General features: G+C 40.0%; 2 protein-coding genes across 4 annotated transcripts; one reads left to right on the top strand and one right to left on the bottom strand.

Moving 5' to 3' along the window:
• Positions 1–4,137: 4,137 nt before the first annotated feature.
• On the top strand, positions 4,138–7,737 carry ndufs6 (NADH:ubiquinone oxidoreductase subunit S6). The gene is made up of 4 exons (XM_020620141.1): positions 4,138–4,502; positions 4,827–4,880; positions 5,377–5,499; positions 7,597–7,737. The coding sequence occupies exons 1-4, from the start codon at positions 4,344–4,346 to the stop codon at positions 7,663–7,665; spliced, it is 405 nt and encodes a 134-aa protein (XP_020475797.1). The 5' UTR covers positions 4,138–4,343; the 3' UTR covers positions 7,666–7,737.
• A 5,394-nt stretch (positions 7,738–13,131) lies between these two features.
• Positions 13,132–18,721, bottom strand: irx4b (iroquois homeobox 4b). Of its 3 annotated transcripts, none has more exons than XM_020620143.1 (6): positions 18,284–18,716; positions 18,030–18,154; positions 17,572–17,684; positions 15,430–15,586; positions 14,996–15,134; positions 13,132–14,889 (listed from the first exon to the last, which is right to left on the bottom strand). In XM_020620143.1, the coding sequence occupies exons 1-6, from the start codon at positions 18,306–18,308 to the stop codon at positions 14,315–14,317; spliced, it is 1,134 nt and encodes a 377-aa protein (XP_020475799.1). In that variant the 5' UTR covers positions 18,309–18,716; the 3' UTR covers positions 13,132–14,314. The 3 variants fall into 3 exon arrangements, with proteins under 3 accessions (XP_020475799.1, XP_020475798.1, XP_020475800.1); XM_020620142.1 differs by having other exon boundaries at positions 13,134–14,889; positions 17,989–18,171; positions 18,284–18,714; XM_020620144.1 differs by having other exon boundaries at positions 14,771–14,881; positions 17,989–18,171; positions 18,284–18,721.
• Positions 18,722–20,161: the final 1,440 nt, after the last annotated feature.

Raw genomic sequence — 20,161 nt, 5'->3', positions numbered from 1 at the left:
ACTGAAAATCCTCAAACAAATCATTCTTGTGCAAGTGGTCACATAACTGCTTTGCAACAGCTTTTTCAAGGATTTTGGAAATAAATGGGCGATTGGATATTGGTCTATAATTAGCTAGGACACCTGGGTCAAGAGTAGGCTTTTTGAGTAGAGGTTTAATTACTGCAAGTTTAAAAGCCTGTGGAACATAACCTGTTAATAGAGAGAGGTTAATCAGATCTAGTATGGATGTGTTGATTAGGGGAAAGACGTCTTTGAGCAGCCTGGTCGGGATGGGGTCCAGGAGACATGTTGATGATTTAGATGAAGCAATTGTTGAGGTCAACTCAGAAAGATCTATAGCAGAGAAGTAGTCCAAGTATAAATGAGGTTTTACAGATGTTTCTAAAGCCATTGTAGTAGATGGCACATCCGCGAAAGCTGCGGGAGTGGTCTGACCAATTTTTTCTCTAATAGTTGTGATTTTATTTGTTCAATCCTCAAAACTCTCAAAGAGAGAAATAGGACAAATTCAGATAAACAATGTTTTTCTTGGTCAAATCTTCTGTGACTTAGGAAAGCATAAAAGACATGAAAATGTTTATAAACAGTCTCCTTTTGCACCAAATCTTCATAAAGACATGAAAATGTCTAAAACTGTCTTCTTTTCAAGCCATCCTTTCCCCATTAGGCCGGGTGGATTGTGGCTTTTTGTTAAAATTCTTCATTTCTTCATCAATTATCTTTGAAGCAGGAATTCAGTTCCCCCGCTGAACTGTGAGGCTCTGCCACCGTCTGAGATTAGGCTGGACTCTTTCACCGGCCTCTCTCAGTGACAGACCATGGTTTATTACATGGTCTATGATGGTGGCTCTTATTTCATTAGTGACAACAGCTCTTACTCTCCTTTGACCTCCTCCACCCATTCTTACTCCTCTCCCCCTATCTCTCCTTCTCCCTTGTCCTGCTGCAACTACTCCTCTCCTTAGATCACCTTGTCCTCTCCCTCGTCCAACAATTTCTCCTCGTCTAATTCCTCTCCCTTGTCCAGACATTTTCTGCCTCTATGTGTTTTTCTGTATTGTTTTGAACAAGCCCGGTCTAGAGAGTGCATGCTTTTTTTATTGTGCTTGGACATGCATGGAAAGATGTGGGATTAATCAGTGTCAAATTGGAACCAGCTGTTTCCCAATTAGAACAATAATTCTTATCAGCTCTTTGAGCTGTTGTGGCAAAAGTAGAGGCTTTACATTATATTTAAAGTTTGGATCATTAGGTCTTCAATTCTGTCATGATGTGTTTAAGCATTTGTTAGAGATATTTGAAAGATCCATTATTTTGCTATGGGGTAAGCTTGTGTGAAAAGAAAATGTAAGCATTTTAGAAACGTGTGCATTGACTAAATTTTGTGTGAAAACGACATTAATTGTATTAATAGTATGCTCACAACAGACAGATGTTGTGATGATTGTGTTTAGAGTTTTGAAAATGTGAATACAGAATGGACAAATGGATGTTAGCAACTGCAAAAAACTGTAATAGGCTAAGTGTCTCGTTGTGTATTTGACCCAGCCATCAATTTCTGTTGAATCGTTTATTTCTATATGATAACAACTTCCCCTGGTGTATCTCAGAGCCACAGATGGCCGATCTACCCTGTTCCCTGGGACTGGCTGGCCTATTGGCTCAACATTAAAAATGTATCTCTTCATTGTGATATTATGAAACTCAACAACTGTATAAACTGTGCTCAGTTGTGATAGTCCAGTCTGTTGATGCCCTGTGATGCAGCAGTTCACTGAGTTGCGGGCCATTTAAAAAAACATCTTTGGAGCCATATGACGTTTACTATTGTTTATCATAACTTCAGTGAAATGCCACTGAATACTATCAACTACCAAATCAATATCATCTTGCTGTCCTTTATGGAAATTAATTATACCATCTTTCAAATGAAATAATCTATTATACTTGGGCACACAAAAGTATTTTGTTGTTCTTTGTCCCTCCATTTCTAAATATTAACTTCAACAAAACCATTCAAGCATAGCGTCAGACACTGGCTCAGTGCTTGTTGTTAAGCAGCTTCCAAATCAGTCAGGACTTCATGGCTGTGAAGCTTTCATGTAAATCTGTCAATGCTGTTGTGTACATCGTGGTATTTCTGTCTTTTAGTAATAATACAGTGGTACAAATAATGGCCATAGAATTGAGAAAGAACAGCTAGTTTCTCAAATGGCTTCTGAAAACAGACAAATGTCAACACAGGATTCTGTAAAGATTTTGTAAGTTTTGCGAAGACACTAACAACATATAAAAAATAACACTATTTAGGATAAGAAAAGGGAGCCCGAGTGTTTTAAATGACAGAATGAATCCTGTATCCATGAAGAAAAAACTCTGGCTCCCTCATGTGGAAGAATGATGGAAAGGAGTCTAAGATAATAAATATTATAAGGGATAATATTTTATGCAGTAAAATATTAGGTGGAAGTTAATTTTTCCCCCATGAGAAAGAAAAAAACATGTTCACTGTTTGTGGAATGTTTTTGGCTAGAAGCAGATTATTCTGTAAAGTGTTGCTAAGTATGAAAAGTAGGGCAGTTTTAATTAGTTAAAATTAAAAAAAAAACTAAACTGAACCATGTGATTGTCTATAGAGAAACAGACATTTGTGGAAGCTTAATTAAAACTACTCTTATAGGCTATTAGCTATGTCCACCATATAAAGATTTCTGCATGTTACAGAAAATTATGGTCAGCTGAATGCTATAACTGAGTTATTTTATTAGAAATAGGTTTTATGTTTTTGGTCACTGCTGTTAATAGAAAAACAGAGGAGCTGTGAAAAGAGCTATGAACATTCTTCAGCCAAACAATTTATTATTGCTGCACAGTCCTTTTATGTATCTACAATGACAAAGCAATTTTCTAAAGACTTCTTGAACGTGACACTGTTTAGCCCTGCCTCTGCTTGTGTCTTGGATTAGTCTTGCAGAACACAAACAAACGACCCCTCCGTCGGACAAAGAAACAGTCTTTGCAGCGCCTCTTCAGAGCAGACTTGGTTTTCATCCCAGCAGAGGACTGGATGCAGGGAAGATACTGACACTGTCCCAATGGAGATGGACCACACTGTGCAGGGGAACCAGATGCACCAGATGAACGGGGCTGGATGGAACTTATCCTGGCTGATGAAAGGAGCAATGTGCGAGGAGCTGTGGTGAGGGTGTACAGGCATCTGTAAGCACTGGCTGCTGGTGAGGAGAGGGTCAGATTAAACCGGCTCATCTGGGCCACTTGGCGAACCAGGGAGTTAGCCAGGTGCTTTAACAGCAGGGGCGCCATGGTGTCACACACTACAGAGACAGACAAAGAGTATTCACATATTGTTACACCTGCAGAATGTACATCTTGATGTAACTGTTGCAGTGTTGACTGAGTATCGGATTTTTCTGGTGACAAATTAAATGTACATGCCTCTAACCTAACGCCCATACTTTACAAGTTATTTACGCTTCCTAACTTGAGAAGCCACACTCATCCCACATTAATATATAATTCTAGTAAAGCGCAAAACGATAACGAAATAGTTTGCCATTTTCAGTTTCTATACGTGGTATTTGATTCTGCATACAGTGATATTTAAACCGGACTGGACGAAGCTGCACTTACGTAATGTCAAGAGCGTTACATTAGTAAGTTAGCGTCATTCAAGCTCCTATACTGCCAAACTTCAAAAACCCTGAGCGACTTAATCAAATGGTATATAAAACCTTGTATGGGCCTTTTTAATAAGGAGATGTGTTTTCTGAGTAACAAAAGCATGCATGCAACATAGCAAGACCAGCCCAGCATGTCAGTTGGCCCGCTAACATTAGGCGAAGCCAGAAATAAATACGGCACACACATTTGTCTCCGACATACCACTATCACAAACCGAAGAATATCTTCCTGAAATTCGTTGTACGTTTAAAGCATAGATTGTAGCCGCCAAGCTACGTTTATTTCGCCACAACACGACCGTAATGCTCTTCGTATTTGGGAGATCACATCCATGTGAGATAACAGCTTCCGGTTTGCGATTACACACATTGAATCATAATACCCCCAGTTTAGCCTTTCAGGTAGTTTGCTCTGTACCTTTGGACAACTTTTCCCTCTTTCATCATTAGCAGCCTTTACCACCAGCGTAGTGATAGTCTTAGTTACCATATTTTATAACATATGCCTAAATATTGTAAATAGTGTTATAACTAGTGTTGGGGATTGTAGATGCTGTCGAGTTATTGCTTCTGCGGGTCAAAACTCGGGGCATCAAATTCCTGGGTAAACAGTGTTGTCTGCAAGGCATCTCGGGGAAAATGGTTGTTGTAAACATGGCGGCCGCAGTGACCAGAATTCTGTCCTTCAGTAAAAATGGCAAGGTGGTTGTTTCACCTTTGAAGTTATTTGCCATACCTGCTCACCGCTACAGCTTAGAATTCTCCAGTACTGGCGAGGCGATCACTCACACCGGACAAGTAAGTCTGGTTATGGTATAGTCTGTATTACTGGCTGGCTTAACGTTAGCTAGCTAACATTAGCCCTGTGTTGTGAGTAGGTCCATTTTATCCATTATATGACAACGCTCCATATGACTTGGCTTTTCTTTTAATATTTGAAAATCAGCCATCGATTGTAACAGGTCTAATATCCAGTAAGTGTCAACTGGTAGTGTGTTTTTTAAGAAAGGGCAGCGAATGTATTTGATCCTTGTCTCCGCTAGCAAAACACGGAACCCAAATTTAGACCCTAAGTCATTGGCAAAATTACTGCAGTTCATAACTTTATTGTCTTTCTGAAAGGTATTTGATGAAAAAGATCACAGGAGAGCCAGATTCATTGGCAGACAAAAAGAGGTAAGAAGCAACCAAAAGGAGCACGTGACATCTAATTTAAGCAGTTAACTGGTTACATTACCATAAATATGACATGTACACAGAGATAGTTATGCGTACGCATTATTGATTATCATATTTCCACACTTTTTGTATTGTATATTCAACATCTTGTTCTCCAGTCCGTTTCAGTTTCTCGTTGTTTCCTAGATGGTCAAAGCACTACACATTACCACAGTTACTAGGCATTGAAACATTAACAGCTTTACCACATCACCACATAATCCTTATTGTCTTATTGTTAAAATCATTATGTGCTCACTTAAAGCTGTTTTGTATGCAATGAATAGATGCTGCACATAGAGGATAGCTTGCAGGTGGGCATCTGGGTCATCAGCATATCAGTTATGCAAACCATAACAGTCTCTCCCTGTCCAGTGTTTATTAAAACATTGTCTTGCTTAATGTCTCCCATATAAACCTCATTCTTCTAATAAATCTCATTGTTTACATCAAGGTGAATAAGAACTTTGCCATAAAGTTGGTGGCAGAGGAACCAGTGACCTACGTGGAGACCAGAGTTGTGTTTTGTGATGGCGGTGGAGGAGCGCTGGGCCATCCCAAGGTCTACATCAACCTGGTGAAGACCTGCACACACTGAAGTGATCAAATAATTTTAAGTGCTGTGTCAGCCCATGTTGACAAATGTTATTAGTGATTGGGCCATCCAGTGCCTCCTCCAGTGTTTGTTCACTATAACTACACTATAGTGTTGCATATTTATGTAACTCAAAATTACACTGCTTCCCAGGTTTACACTGAATAATGTATTTGGTTTTATTGAGATCAGACATCATGGTCAGATGAAACATCGAATAATATAAAAAAAAAATATGAGGGTCGCTTAGTTAAGAATTAATTTTGCTAACATTAAGTATATTGCGTTTGACATTTACATAATGTTTAAGAAACTAGGTTACTGCAGAAATCCAACAACTTTTTGACACATGCAAGTATTCGGCCCCCTTGAACTTTGCGACCTTTTGCCACATTTCAGGCTTCAAACATAAAGATATAAAACTGTAATTTTTTTGTGAAGAATCAACAACAAGTGGGACACAATCATGAAGTGGAACGAAATTTATTGGATATTTCAAACTTTTTTAACAAATAAAAAACTGAAAAATTGGGCGTGCAAAATTATTCAGCCCCCTTAAGTTAATACTTTGTAGCGCCACCTTTTGCTGCGATTACAGCTGTAAGTCGCTTGGGGTATGTCTCTATCAGTTTTGCACATCGAGAGACTGAAATTTTTGCCCATTCCTCCTTGCAAAACAGCTCGAGCTCAGTGAGGTTGGATGGAGAGTGTTTGTGAACAGCAGTTTTCAGTTCTTTCCACAGATTCTTGATTGGATTCAGGTCTGGACTTTGACTTGGCCATTCTACCACCTGGATATGTTTATTTGTGAACCATTCCATTGTAGATTTTGCTTTATGTTTTGGATCATTGTCTTGTTGGAAGACAAATCTCCGTCCCAGTCTCAGGTCTTTTGCAGACTCCATCAGGTTTCCTTCCAGAATGGTCCTGTATTTGGCTCCATCCATCTTCCCATCAATTTTAACCATCTTCCCTGTCCCTGCTGAAGAAAAGCAGGCCCAAACCATGATGCTGCCACCACCATGTTTGACAGTGGGGGTGGTGTGTTCAGGGTGATGAGCTGTGTTGCTTTTACGCCAAACATAATGTTTTGCATTGTTGCCAAAAAGTTCGATTTTGGTTTCATCTGACCAGAGCACCTTCTTCCACATGTTTGGTGTGTCTCCCAGGTGGCTTGTGGCAAACTTTAAACGACACTTTTTATGGATATCTTTAAGAAATGGCTTTCTTCTTGCCACTCTTCCATAAAGGCCAGATTTGTGCAGTATACGACTGATTGTTGTCCTATGGACAGAGTCTCCCACCTCAGCTGTAGATCTCTGCAGTTCATCGAGAGTGATCATGGGCCTCTTGGCTGCCTCTCTGATCAGTCTTCTCCTTGTATGAGCTGAAAGTTTAGAGGGACGGCCAGGCCTTGGTAGATTTGCAGTGGTATGATCCTCCTTCCATTTCAATATTATTGCTTGCACAGTGCTCCTTGGGATGTTTAAAGCTTGGGAAATCTTTTTGTATCCAAATCCGGCTTTAAACTTCTCCACAACAGTATCTCGGACCTGCCTGGTGTGTTCCTTGTTCTTCATGATGCTCTCTGCGCTTTAAACGGAGCTCTGAGACTATCACAGTGCAGGTGCATTTATATGGAGACTTGATTACACACAGGTGGATTTTATTTATCATCATTAGTCATTTAGGTCAACATTGGATCATTCAGAGATCCTCACTGAACTTCTGGAGTGAGTTTGCTGCACTGAAAGTAAAGGGGCTGAATAATTTTGCACGCCCAATTTTTCAGTTTTTTTATTTGTTAAAAAAGTTTGAAATATCCAATAAATTTCGTTCCACTTCATGATTGTGTCCCACTTGTTGTTGATTCTTCACAAAAAATTAGTTTTATATCTTTATGTTTGAAGCCTGAAATGTGGCAAAAGGTCGCAAAGTTCAAGGGGGCCGAATACTTTCGCAAGGCACTGTATAGTCTGAAATGCATGTATGACATTTTCCAGTGTTGCAGTGTTCCTGTAATCACCTAGTAGATACTACCACTACTGCTACTATACTATGTTTTTTCTCTGCCTTCAGGATAAAGACACAAAAGTGGGCACATGTGGCTACTGTGGATTACAGTTCAAGCAGAAGCATCATCACTGAAACATTTCTTCTGTTTTTGCTTCTCTGTACAAATTGCCATATTGGTTAATAAATTATATCTTGTCTGTGTTCTACTTAATGAGCCTTGTTGAACTCGGTGTTGCAGTGTGCTGTTCATAACTACTGTGGTTTCAGAAAGTATTCAGACTTCTGCACATGTTGCTGTATATTTAATTTTAAATTGCTAAAATTGGCATTTTTTACACTCAAGAACCCATAATGAAAAACTGAAAACATGTTTAGGAACTTTGGCTAATATATTAAAATTCAGGCATCTGTGAGCTGCCATCTTTAGGTCTCTATACAGATGTTCTAGAGTTTTTGGCTGGCCCACTCAAGGACAGTCATGAGACTCATTCTGACAAGCCTTCCTGTCCCTGCCGCTGAGAGAGCATGATGCTGCCACCACCATGCTTCTCCATAGGGATGGTATTGTGTTCATCAGACGTGGTGGTTGGAGTTATGTTGAAAGAGTTTAATTTTTGTCTCATCAGGTCAGAGAGTGCTTTTCCCTTATGCTCCAAGTCCTTTAAACACCATCTGGCAAACTCCAAGCAGGTGGAGTTTGCTTTTACTCAACATGACTTCCATTTAGCCATGATACCAAAGAGACTTGAATGATGGAGAGCTGCTGTGATGGTCATCCTTCCAACAGGTCCTCCCATCTTTATTGAGGACTTCTGAAGTTCTGTTAAGAGTGATCATTGAGTCTTTGGTCACCCACCTCATCAAGGCCCTTTTTACATGGTTACTCATTTTGGATGGACAGCAACTCTAGAAAAAGTCTTGGTGGTTCCAAAACTTCTTCCTGTTCACAATTATTGAAGCCACTGTGCTCCTGGGAATACTCAAAGCTATAGAAATGGCTTTATACAGAAACCTTGCCCTTGTCTATGCCATGCTGTAAAATTTGATTATAGCAGTCTAGAGAGTTGCTTGGACTTAATGATTTGCTTTCTGTCCTGACATACAGTATGAATTGTGTGACCTTAGGTGTGTGCCATTCTAAATGATGTCCAGTCATTGCAGTTTGCTACATTTGGACTCAAGAGAAGGACAATTAAAGGATACAAGGATACATATGACCACAATTTGGAGTGCCACATCAAAGGGCCTGAATAGTTCTTCATAATGCACATTTTGACATGTCATAGTAGGAAAAGCACAGGTGTAATTGATGGCTACATTAAATTTATATGACTTTTAATTTTGAGATTTAGATAGCTGAATGCAGTTCTTCCCTATGACAGCCAGAGGCCACCAGTGTCCTGTGGTTGTGTTTGGTCTGAGAAAGCAAACAAAGGTAGCGAAAGGCTCTTTGGTACAGAAATAAAAAGCAGTCTTAGACTTTATTTGCCAATGAATAGCTCAAAACTAGTTGTTTTAAAACTAACACTTAAGAGTTTGTTTAGTAGTAAAACCTTGAATTGATTTAAATCATAAATGCAGGTGAGTCTATTGTATCTGCATGACCAGGATATGTTTCTCTCCTTCATAACCTTAGTGCATTGGCCCCCCACAATTCACTGTAGAGTCTCTTTCTGCCAAACCTAGATGACATCAGGAGGGAGCCAGGCTGATAAGACAGCAGCATGGAACAATACATATTTGAAGAACATCATATATATATTTCATGGGGCTTATTCTCCATAGACCTCTGCATGCCAAATTGGCCTGCGCTTGGCTCAGGCTCCAGACAGCACTAGCCTGTTCTGTCCCCAGTGATGAAGCCAATGGAACTGTATTTTCCACACCATGGAACTCAGGTTGGGAAGAGTAGTCAGGCTGATATAATTGGCCCTTGTGACTTCTGGAAGTGAGGCTTATGCTGTAGTTAGCCTCATCTATAGTCAGACCACTTTGGATGATTTAATGGGAGAGAGGTGCTTTGTTAAACTGACGCAGGCAAGCTGGGTCAGTGTCAGAGAATGACTAGTTTGTCTTGTAGTTGATAAGTCTGAGTGGTTCAGAGGTGGTGGTTGGTTGGGTTGGAGGCATTTCCATGGGCAAAATCTTAAAATAAAACAGCATATGAATAAGGATAATGATAATCACCTTTATTGGCCAAGTATGTTACACACAAGGAATTTGTTTCCGGTACAGAGCCGATGGCGCTAACCATCGGGGACAACGGGGGGAGGGGTTCAGTGTCTTGCCCAAGGACACTTTGTACTGAGAATTGTACTGAGTTAAAAAGCACCAGGTTTTATGCTGGATTTAACTCTCACTCTTAATTATTCACTGCTTTTAAATGAATCACCTACCACATTAGAATATACTCTAGCATCATATATGTCAAGTAGCTCAAGATCATGAAGGTGGACTGAACCAATTTACAGAAACACTCATTCATTCATTCCACCTTAAACTGTCAATTTAACAAGTGGCTACACCCAGTTATCCACCTTCTCTCTGCATAATATTACATAGTAATTGCAAATACAACTCTTAACCATAATGTGACCTGTGCTGCTGGGTCAGACCATTCAGACAATGATAAGCCCAAATCAGACTGTAATCATATTGAAAATGTCCTCACTTCTGGGCCACACAATATATAATTCAGTTAAATGCCACTGAATTCCTTAACACAGTGCCCCTCCACAACAATCACTTACTCTACACAAAACATCGTCTTCGTCGCTGTAATTGCCATAATAAAACATTTCTCCTTGAAGATGTGTCACATTGTAGACCCTGAGGCTCATTAGAGCTCCCTGCAGCCAATTATCTGAACCTCCATGTCTGGAAGCCATGGTGAGCAAAAAGGGCTCACAGGCAGATCCAGGAGCAGCACATCCTCCTCCAATCCATACTTACTGTATGAAAGGCAAAACAAAAAACTGACCTTTGGTCATAGTATCGGGGCGACTCCACTCAGCTCCACTTTAGAGTCAAATGACAGAGCTTCTGACCTTTACCATGGAAATAATGACTTGTTCTTGTGCCAAGAGCTCAGACGGTTACTGCAGGGAGCGAGACACCTCTGGCGACATGTGACAGTTTTTGGGGGAGAGAGTTTGATAGCCCCAGAAAACCAAAGTGTGTGTGACAAGACGCAAGAGACTTAGAACTGTGTGCATGTCTGTTAGTGTGTGTGTGTGGTTATGTTTGAGTACGTGACAGAGACACAGACAGTGTTGAAAGGAAATAGGTGTCAGACAGAAGGTGCAGAGAGGAGCAATTTGAAGTTGTCAATACTTCCTGTGCAGATATTCCAGCTGAAAATTTTAAAGTAGAAGTAGTTCAGAAAAAGCGTCACAATGTTTGGAACAAAATAATAATAATATGAACAATTCTAAATGTTAATATAATTTAAATAAAATATTTATGGGTTACTTTTCTATCACCTCTGTGTCAACTCTCCCTTTAAGTAGTTCCTGGTGGTGTGAGTTAGACAAATAAACAGCGAGTCTAACATTGCCTGACTTGTACTGCAACGCAGTGAGGTTTAATCACATTATATGGCCCAGGGAACAGGCCTTCATGTCAGACTGGCTATTGAGTGGCTCACTTGTGTGTCGCGAGCAGACAGAGGTGAAGCGAGTGGAGGGAAGTAGGGAGGGAGAAGGGGGGTGGGGGTACTGGATGGGGAATGAGGGAGGGGTATGGGTTAGGGAAGGAAAAGAGGGAAGGAAAGATAGCTGGGGGACTAAAGGGAGAAACGTGTGAGAGTTCAGTGGAGCAAGACAGTGAGTGTGAAAAAGAGAGAAGATTGTGGGGAAACCTCACGAGATAAATGCAAATTACTTGCCAGAATGTGTCATATTCTTAGTTTTGGAGGTATTTGGCATACAAATTGTACATGTTAGAAATGATTTAGGCTCACACTTTTTATACTTTACACCTTTTCCAAGTTTTATTTGGAAAACCTTGTAGTTTAATCTAATAATTCACCAGTCAAAAGGTTTGCTCAGATGAATCCACAGTTAACTATCACCTGATTTCTGTGCCCTTCAGCTATTTATAGCCTACAGTTGTGCAGGTCATTGTTTTGGTTTTCTGGACCACAACCATTTTGGTTGCATCCCACAGGTGTCATAGTTTCCAGCTGCAACAGACAGCCGTTTTTACCAAAAAGCTCTGAAAGCTGACCAAAACCACCAAACAGCTGACAGAGTTAGCCGGCCACCATAGTGGAACATTTAGCAGCCACAAAACCATAGGTTTTTTCCAGAATTTGGAAGGGCCAAAAACAGAGCAAAAAAAATGATGAATATTGGTCTTACATTTGCCAGGCACATTTGCTGTGACTTTAAAATGTATAGGGTGACATGGAGTGCACAGTAGCCCCAGGCATCCCAGACAGTCCTGGGTTTGCCCTGTCTCTGCTGAGTTGGCTTGTTCTCCTTGTACCTGCATTGGTTTCCTTTGGGTTTTCTTTACACAGTCCAGAAACATGCTGGTTAGGTTGACAGGTGACTCTGAAGGTGTGAAAGTGAGCATGGAGGGTTGTCTGTCTAAATGTCTCTAGCTGGGACAGATTTATAAACAGTTTTAGAGGACTGATTAAGTAAAAACCTACACATAGTGAACTCACTGCTTGATTATGCCACATACACTCTTACAGATTTCTCTTGAAACCAATTCAGTTAATTTTAACAGGACAGGATGCTGGACTCCATAAATGTTTTAACACTGAAATAAATGAACACATTTTCAGAACTGGGTTGAAGTTAGATCAGACATAATGTTCAACACTAAATTTCAGCATACAGGCTACTGTTTTCCCCATGACCTGTGACCAAGAGACAAGCCATGTCTCAAACAGCTAATGGTGACAACACATCTAAACTTACAGTATATCTCTTAACCCCACTCAGCACTGAGCCACCCTCTTATCTGACTGCCATTTTATATCCTTCATGATACAACCACCTCTTCTTTTGAAATAAAATCCACCTCACATTTTTCAAAAAGGAAACAGAATTGTATCCATACTTTCTCATTAAATTCAGGAAATTTGACCAGAGATCCTGTCTGACAGTGAGTGGAAGAAAGAAAACTTTACAGGAATAAGAAGTCAGATGTCATTATTTATCATCTTAAATCTTACTTATTTATGAGGCAGAAACAGAATGAAATTCTCGGTTGAATTCATCCTGAATTATTTAATATGAAATGGTTAATTCCATACAAAGCCCAGGCAGATCTCTCCTCTGTTCTGGTAAATACTTTATCAGTGTTCTTAAATCGAAAACAGGAAGAGGAAGATGGGTGAGGAAAACAAGCTTCTCTTTCTTGTTGATTTTTCATTTTGAAAGTGTTGGTTTAAATGTTTTGTGTGCTTAATTTGTGAATTTTTTTAAAAAATAATTAAAGCTGATGGTAAAGTATTTTTAAATAAAATCTGTAAGGCATAATGATTTGAACTTTATTTTTCTGTTCATTTCAATAATGTTTTTATTAGTTGTATGAAAAATCACAACAATGATTAAAGATCTGACACTTATTTAAAATTGCTTAAGCTGTTTTATGAGCTGTTTTAAGCTGGTGTATTTTCTTGCACTACCAGGTAGACAAAGTCAAAATCAGCCTAATGAAAAGGGACGCATCGCTAAACACAGCTATCTGGAGCCAAGGTGGAAGTGGCACACGCCTTTGTGTGTTTCCAGTAGTAATGGTTGAATACCACCCACTTCCCCTTTTCATTCTTTCAAAACACACACACACACACACACACACACACACAAAGCTGTGAAGGTATATTCCACTATTCCTAAGCAGGATTTAAATCATCCGAACTAATAGTGCTAGTGGGTCAAGCAGAGTGGACAGCTGCTGTAAGGACACACATTTTATTTTTGTGACTCAATGCATGTGCAAGCTATAGTGCAAGTGTACAGGACTGTACATTTTTCAGTTGTGTGAACTGTACAGCCTTGCTGCACTGAAATGTATAGTGACAGTTTATTTGCTCACATTTGATCATTAATCAGGGCCCATATGTGTTTTTAATTGTAAAAGAGGGCCTAAAAAATGTCCAAACAGAATTATACATTTTGAATTGACCATTCACTAAACCCATTCCATGGCAAACATTTGTGAAATAATAGCTTTGGGGACCACACACTGGTTTTGTCAATCTGTGGACTTCTCCATACAATGAAGTAATAGTAAAAGCAATGTTGCATAATTTAAAGAGCTTTGAGGGTGATGTCTTAAGTCTTTCCAAAACCAAAAACACAGCACAAAAGTGTAAAAGTGTGGATTAAATGGTGTGTATTTGCAATAATATAAGATGTGATCATTAAACATGTCCACATAACTGTTTTAATATATAGTAACCAAGAACTATTTCCAAAAAGCAATGATGTCATCTATAGATGTCATCTAACTAATAACTGCCACCAACTGCCCAGAAGGAAATCTCAAAGGTTTAAGACAGGAAATAAGAAGCCTGCTTCTATCTACTGCTGTCTGAAACCAAGGGCCCACTGTTTAAAACTTACTCAAGATGTTGAATGCCATTTCTGCTTCATTGTTGGAAATGTGTTGTGCAAGAATGGAAAGCTTGACAGACTTGGCAACAGTAACGAGTACACAGTAGCTTAGCGAATGATCAATTGGTCAAGTCACAACAATAAAATATAGAGTTTGTGTTTTAGGTCCAGCAGTTTTTAAAACATTTCACTGATAATGTGTTGGCCTACAAAGATGACATAGCTCTAACGATTTCAAAGGACTGTCCAGGTGTTCTGCTGTTTGTCAGGGCATCACTTACACCTTTCCACACCCCAGCAGGTCTGGGCTGTTGGAAGGGGGGACCATGGAAAACTCCATCCACCCATTCTCTTAACATGGCAACTGGTGATTCCTGTTGCCTGTCTGCCTTAATGAGCCCCATATTTGACGGATGTGCAGGAAAGGAGTACCTGGTCATTGATGAAAGCATACAGGGAGGGTATTCTGGCTGCAAGCTGACACCTAAAGACACCGCAGTGTGAGCAACGGACCACGTTTTCAGCTTGGGGTCTGTGCTTCGAAGGTCTGGATTAGGATAGAAGGTGTCATTATGATGTTGATCCGGTGTGAGCTTGGGGCAGTCTGGGGACAATCTCTCTTTTCCATGCAGTGGTGTGAGGTGCCCATGTGGGAGATCTGTGTTTGGGTTTGCGTCATTGTCCTCAGGTAAGAACTCTGGCTTCGGCTCACAGTCGGAAGCATCTGACTCCAGGGAGTCGAAGTCCTCAAGGTCACTCTGCAGGTCTACACACTGTTGATCTCCAATAATGAGTGATGCAGATAACATTAAGTCTGTGCATGCTTATCAGATTTTGAACAAATCTTGGAAAAAAAAGCAAAATGTACTGATTTAAGCCCGACTTACCACATTTGAGTGGCTTCTCAGCTTCATCACTGTCATCATTACAGCTTCGGTCATCAGAGTTTTTACAGGCCCGGGGTGACCACGTCACCTTGTTCTCCTTCTTCAACCTCCTGCGAGCATTGGCAAACCATGTAGACACCTGAGAGAGGGAAGGAAAAGAGGTCAGGATAAAATCATAGTAATATGAAAAGAAAAGGTTGTGTAGCAATGTAGGGAAGAAACAAAAACAAGTGATGTATGTAAATTGGAAAGGCCAAAAATAAGAACAGAAGGAAGGAACATGGGGAATCAGTAAAGCAAAGGAAAGAGAGAGCATTTGACAGTACAGGAAATAGAGGAAAGAAGACAAGAACCCATTAAGTTGCAACTAAACTTCAAGAAACAGTCATCTAGGTTGCTCTTAAATCTTGTGCTACTATATAATTTATATTCACCTGTGTAAGGGTCATTCTGGTGATAATAGCAAGCATGATCTTCTCTCCCTTAGTTGGGTAGGGATTCTTCTGGTGTTCCTGCAGCCAGGCCTTCAGAGTGCTGGTAGTCTCTCGAGTAGCATTTTTTCGACGGGAAGCACCATCAGAGCAGGAATACCTGAACACAATAACAATCAACATAATATATTACTGTCTTACTGGAGATAAGCAAATGGATTTTACTATAAAGAAAAGCCTTCCTCATTCAAGAAGAGGAAGGAATTAAGAGCAACTATGAAATTATGGTACCAGATCAAAAACTTTAGTCTTTGGCACTGAAAAATAAAGCTTGGTGTTGGAAACTGTAATTGGAATAAAAAAAAGTAACTGAAAAAGCAAACATTAGCACTGAAGCATTTGTATCGAAAAAAATCTTTTCTCGTTAATGTAAGTCTTTTCAATGCCAAAGTTTTCCCTTTCAGTTTCACTTCTCTGCCACTGTTTTGGTGGGGAGTGGAGGGCTTTGAGGGCCGGGGCTAAGAAGAGTGTGATTTGCATACGCTGGTTGAGCTCTATGAGGAGAGGACAGCCCTCTCCCCAAGTTCTAATGTTAGCTACAGGTACACTATAGCTAATATATGTAGCCAATGTTAGCTGTAACTAATATCAACAGTGCACAGCCACTTATCAGAGACTTTCTGTGGGATCTTACAGGACTGTCTGCTACACAGTATGACACCATGTGGAATGGGGCTAATGAACTTTAGTTCTGCCTGGGGTGGAAAAATGGCAGTATGGTGAAAGCGATGGTCTGAGAGCTACTGGTGAAATCAGGGAAGCCATATGACACTGAAGTTGGCTTTTGATTTGACAGTTAAGGGAGACATTAAAATACAGAGTGACATTTTCTCTGCTTTTACACCTCTGAATGTTGTGAAAGAGTTTTAGACATTCTAGAAAAACCTTTAATACTCAGTGACACCCACTTTTAAATTCATGAAAACTTTATGAATAATCACAATAAAGGACAAATATGTTGCATCTACATGCATTATAGTGTCGTACGGCTTTCCTGAGTTCACCAGTAGCTCTTAGACCATCTCTTTCAACATACTGCCATTTTTCCTCTCCAGGACGAACTAAAATTTATTAGCCCTGTTCCACACACATCGCTGTGTGGCAGTCGGTCCCGGAAGTTCCCACAAAAAGTCTGATAAGGGGTTATGCTTATGCTGCTTATGTTAGTTACAGCTAACATTAGCTATAGCCTTCCTGTAGCTAACACTAGCACTTGCTGCAGCAGACCTCTGCCACATTAACATGATGTTAGTTAAAAGCTAGCTTTAATGTAGCTCAGTTCTATGAGTAAAGACTCCAGTAGAGAGAAACACACAGCAGTTTGAGAGCTCCAGCTGAATTCGGGGAAGACGCTGCAGTGACTATGCGGCCACGCTCAGCAGACAGAAGCCTTTATGCTGACAATGGCTCAGGGGACAAGGCTGTCCTCTCCTCATAGATCTCAACCAGAGTATGCAAAACAGATTCTCCTTAGCCCCGCCCCTTAAAGCCCTAGTGACAGAGAAGTGAAACTGAAAAGAAAAACTTTGTAAAACACTGGCATCGACACAAAATACATAAGATTGTCACTGAAAAACAACTTTGGCATTGAAAAAGACTTACATTAGCAAAAATAATAATAATAATAATAAAGAAGATTGTCATTTTTCCAGGATTAATACTTTTTTAATGCCAGTGGGGCTTTTTTTGCTTTGCTTTGTTTTTTCAGTATAAATGATTCAGTGACAATGTTTGCTTTTTTCAGTTATGGTTTTGTTTTCAGTGCTAATCTTTATTTGTCAGTGCCAAAGACTAAAGTCATCGATCTTGCTCCATATGAAATATATTAATGATATCCTAAGAGAAAAATCATACAATTAAATACAGTACAATTAAACCACTGCTGTAAAACCTGCACCGGTTCCAGACACTAAAAGACATTACACTATGTCACGATGCCAAGACATAAAAGAATATGAGGCATTACATTGTTAGAGACACACTAGAAATATATATTTTTAAATAATTTTTATTATGGAATAATACAATAAAAATATATTAAACTTTTAAATTAGGGTGGAAAAACCTATATAGGCTCTGACTTACCCATATCTGTCATAAGGATATTGTCCAAATGTGTATTCATAAGGATAGTACCCGGGAGTCTGAGATGTGGTCACATGCACAGATGTAGCTCCGTCTTTGGAATCTAATGGACCCTGAAAAGATTGGCAAATATCTGATATGTCCCTAATCAGAAATGTTCCAATATACTGTCAATGGAAAACACTCTACTAATCAAGCGTTATTTAAAAATGAGATTACCTGATTTAAGTTATTATTCCTATATAATTAATATTCCCATGTCATTCTAGAAAATGTGTAGTCTCACACAATTACAGATTTTTCCAACCTTTCTTCTTTCACATGGCTTTTGCTTAATTGCTCATTTTTGAAAGAACGCTAGGAAGTAAAATCAGGATAGATAGTGATAATGAGCTAAAAGTGAAATATGAAACTCACTCTGGAACAGAGAGCGTCGCTGGTGCAGGTGTTATAATAACCTTGGCTCTTTGGATAAGGGCCGGTGTAAACTCCGATGCCAGTGCCAGAGGTGAATTGATGGCCCGGGGAGCGCAGCACCGAGTTTGACGCAGGCGTTCCCGGCTCCAGACAACCGGCCAGAGAGCTAGAGGTCATCAGAAACTTTGACAAGAAAATTGTACATTTTTCTTTAAACTTAAGGGGAAAAAACGTATATAGTGTGGTGGGTCGGTGAAACCGCACCAAATATACATTATAAATATGGAGACTGTACCTGTGGTGCGGTGGAGTAGCTGCATCCCAGCTGAGCGTAAGCCATGGCTCAGTCAAGAGGCAAAAGAAGGAGCACGGACCCAGGGCGACATCCAACGCAATCCGTGCCAAAGGTAGACTTTTGCTTCTGACACAAGTTCAGTGCTAGTTTCACATTTAAATTTATCACTTTTGAAATAGGGCTAGGCTGCAATCTACTACCTTACCCCGGTGGGGGCTCGCAAACATTTACACTAGTTTCATTTTACGCACCGAGCAGTCTTTAAAAGTAACCTTTGCCGTTTCGCCTCATTTACCCAGCTGCTGCAGTTTCTGCAGCGTCCCTGCTACAATCCAAAGACAGACAGAGTGCGTGTGATCAAGCCATGCATCTCCCTGTGGTGTGATCTTTGGTTTTAAGGCGCGTCTCTCTGACGTCAGCCCGGAGTGTTCAGCGCAGCATTCATATCAAGATGAAGAAACTCACCTAATTAATTCTCTCCCAGTTTTCTTTTAATTCTTATCCCGGAGAACCACGCAACCCCCCACATCCCAAAGGACCCCAGGCGTAATGAGAATGTGATCAGTTATCCTTTCCAAGTAAACATAGTCTCCATGTGCGCACACACACACAGTGCTATATGGCCAGAGGGGCGATCAGAAACGTGATGCCTTGACACCACATTGACACTGGATGATTGATGGCTACAACCTGATATTAGCATAATCGTTTTGCCCTGTAGTTTAGATAAGTTGTCACCACGGAGAAATCTCCCTGTCATCCACATATTCATGAGTGGGGAAATTTCAGGTCTCCTCCAAGCAAATTAATCATAGAAGAAACACTCTGTGCATTCCCTTGAGTAAGCACCTTTACCAACTGAATGGCTTGTCATATTTTTAATAAAGTCTTGTAAACATTTCTTCCATTTCAATCCACCTTTAGATTTTCATTCATTTTTAGGGGGTATAAAGACAAGGGTAGGCGTAAAAGGGATGAGGCAAAATTTACAGGGGGTGCGGTGTTAAAAGCATTTGGATAAACTGGTGAATAAATTGTAGAAATGTGGAATTGTAGGGAAGGGGTGAAATGACAAAGAACAGAGTATGAAAGGTGACAGGGAGGAGTTAGAGAAAGGGGGAGATTTAGATTTTTTTAGCTTTCTTTTTGAGATTTATTCGAATAAATATACAATATTTTAATTAAAACATTTTAATTGATGAAATAGTTTTCCTTTAATATGTCACAAACAGGTGACATATTAAAGGAAAACCCTGACTAAATGAGTGGTCTCTTCCAGAATGACAGTGTCCCCATCTACAGGGCATGAGGGGTCACTGAGTGGTATGATGAGTATGAAAATGATGTGAATCATATGCTATGACCTTCACAGTCACCAGATCTCAACCCAGTTCAACACCTATGGGAGGTTTTGGACCAATGTGTTAGACAGTTCCTCCACCATCAAAACAACAAGGGAGGGAATATCTGTTGGAAGAATGGTGGTCATCCCTCCAGTACAGTCCAGAGACTTGTAGAATCAATGCCAAGGTGCACTGAAGTTGTTCTGGGGGCCCCGCACCTCACTGAGACATGCTATGTTGGGCTTTCCTTTAATTGTTCACCTGTTAATATTTTGCTGTGCACTTCGTCAGAATGCAAGACTGGATTTAAGACAAAAATATTACCACTGAACATTTTACCTATATGTCCACCTTAAAATTTTGATACAATCTCTTATATTGGAAGACATGGAGAAAAGGATCAAAACTGGAAAACCATGAGAAGTTATGGAGAGAAAAAGGAATTATGAAACAAAAGGTGAGCTGGATAAGAAGAAGAAATGAAAGTAGAAAAGAGGGGAAGCCTAAAGAGGAAAACTTGGGCAGCTGAAGAAAT

The sequence above is a fragment of the Monopterus albus genome, unplaced genomic scaffold (genome assembly GCF_001952655.1).
Source record: "Monopterus albus unplaced genomic scaffold, M_albus_1.0 scaffold233.1, whole genome shotgun sequence".
Taxonomy (NCBI): domain Eukaryota; kingdom Metazoa; phylum Chordata; class Actinopteri; order Synbranchiformes; family Synbranchidae; genus Monopterus; species Monopterus albus.
This window is presented reverse-complemented; position numbering and strand designations above follow the sequence as displayed.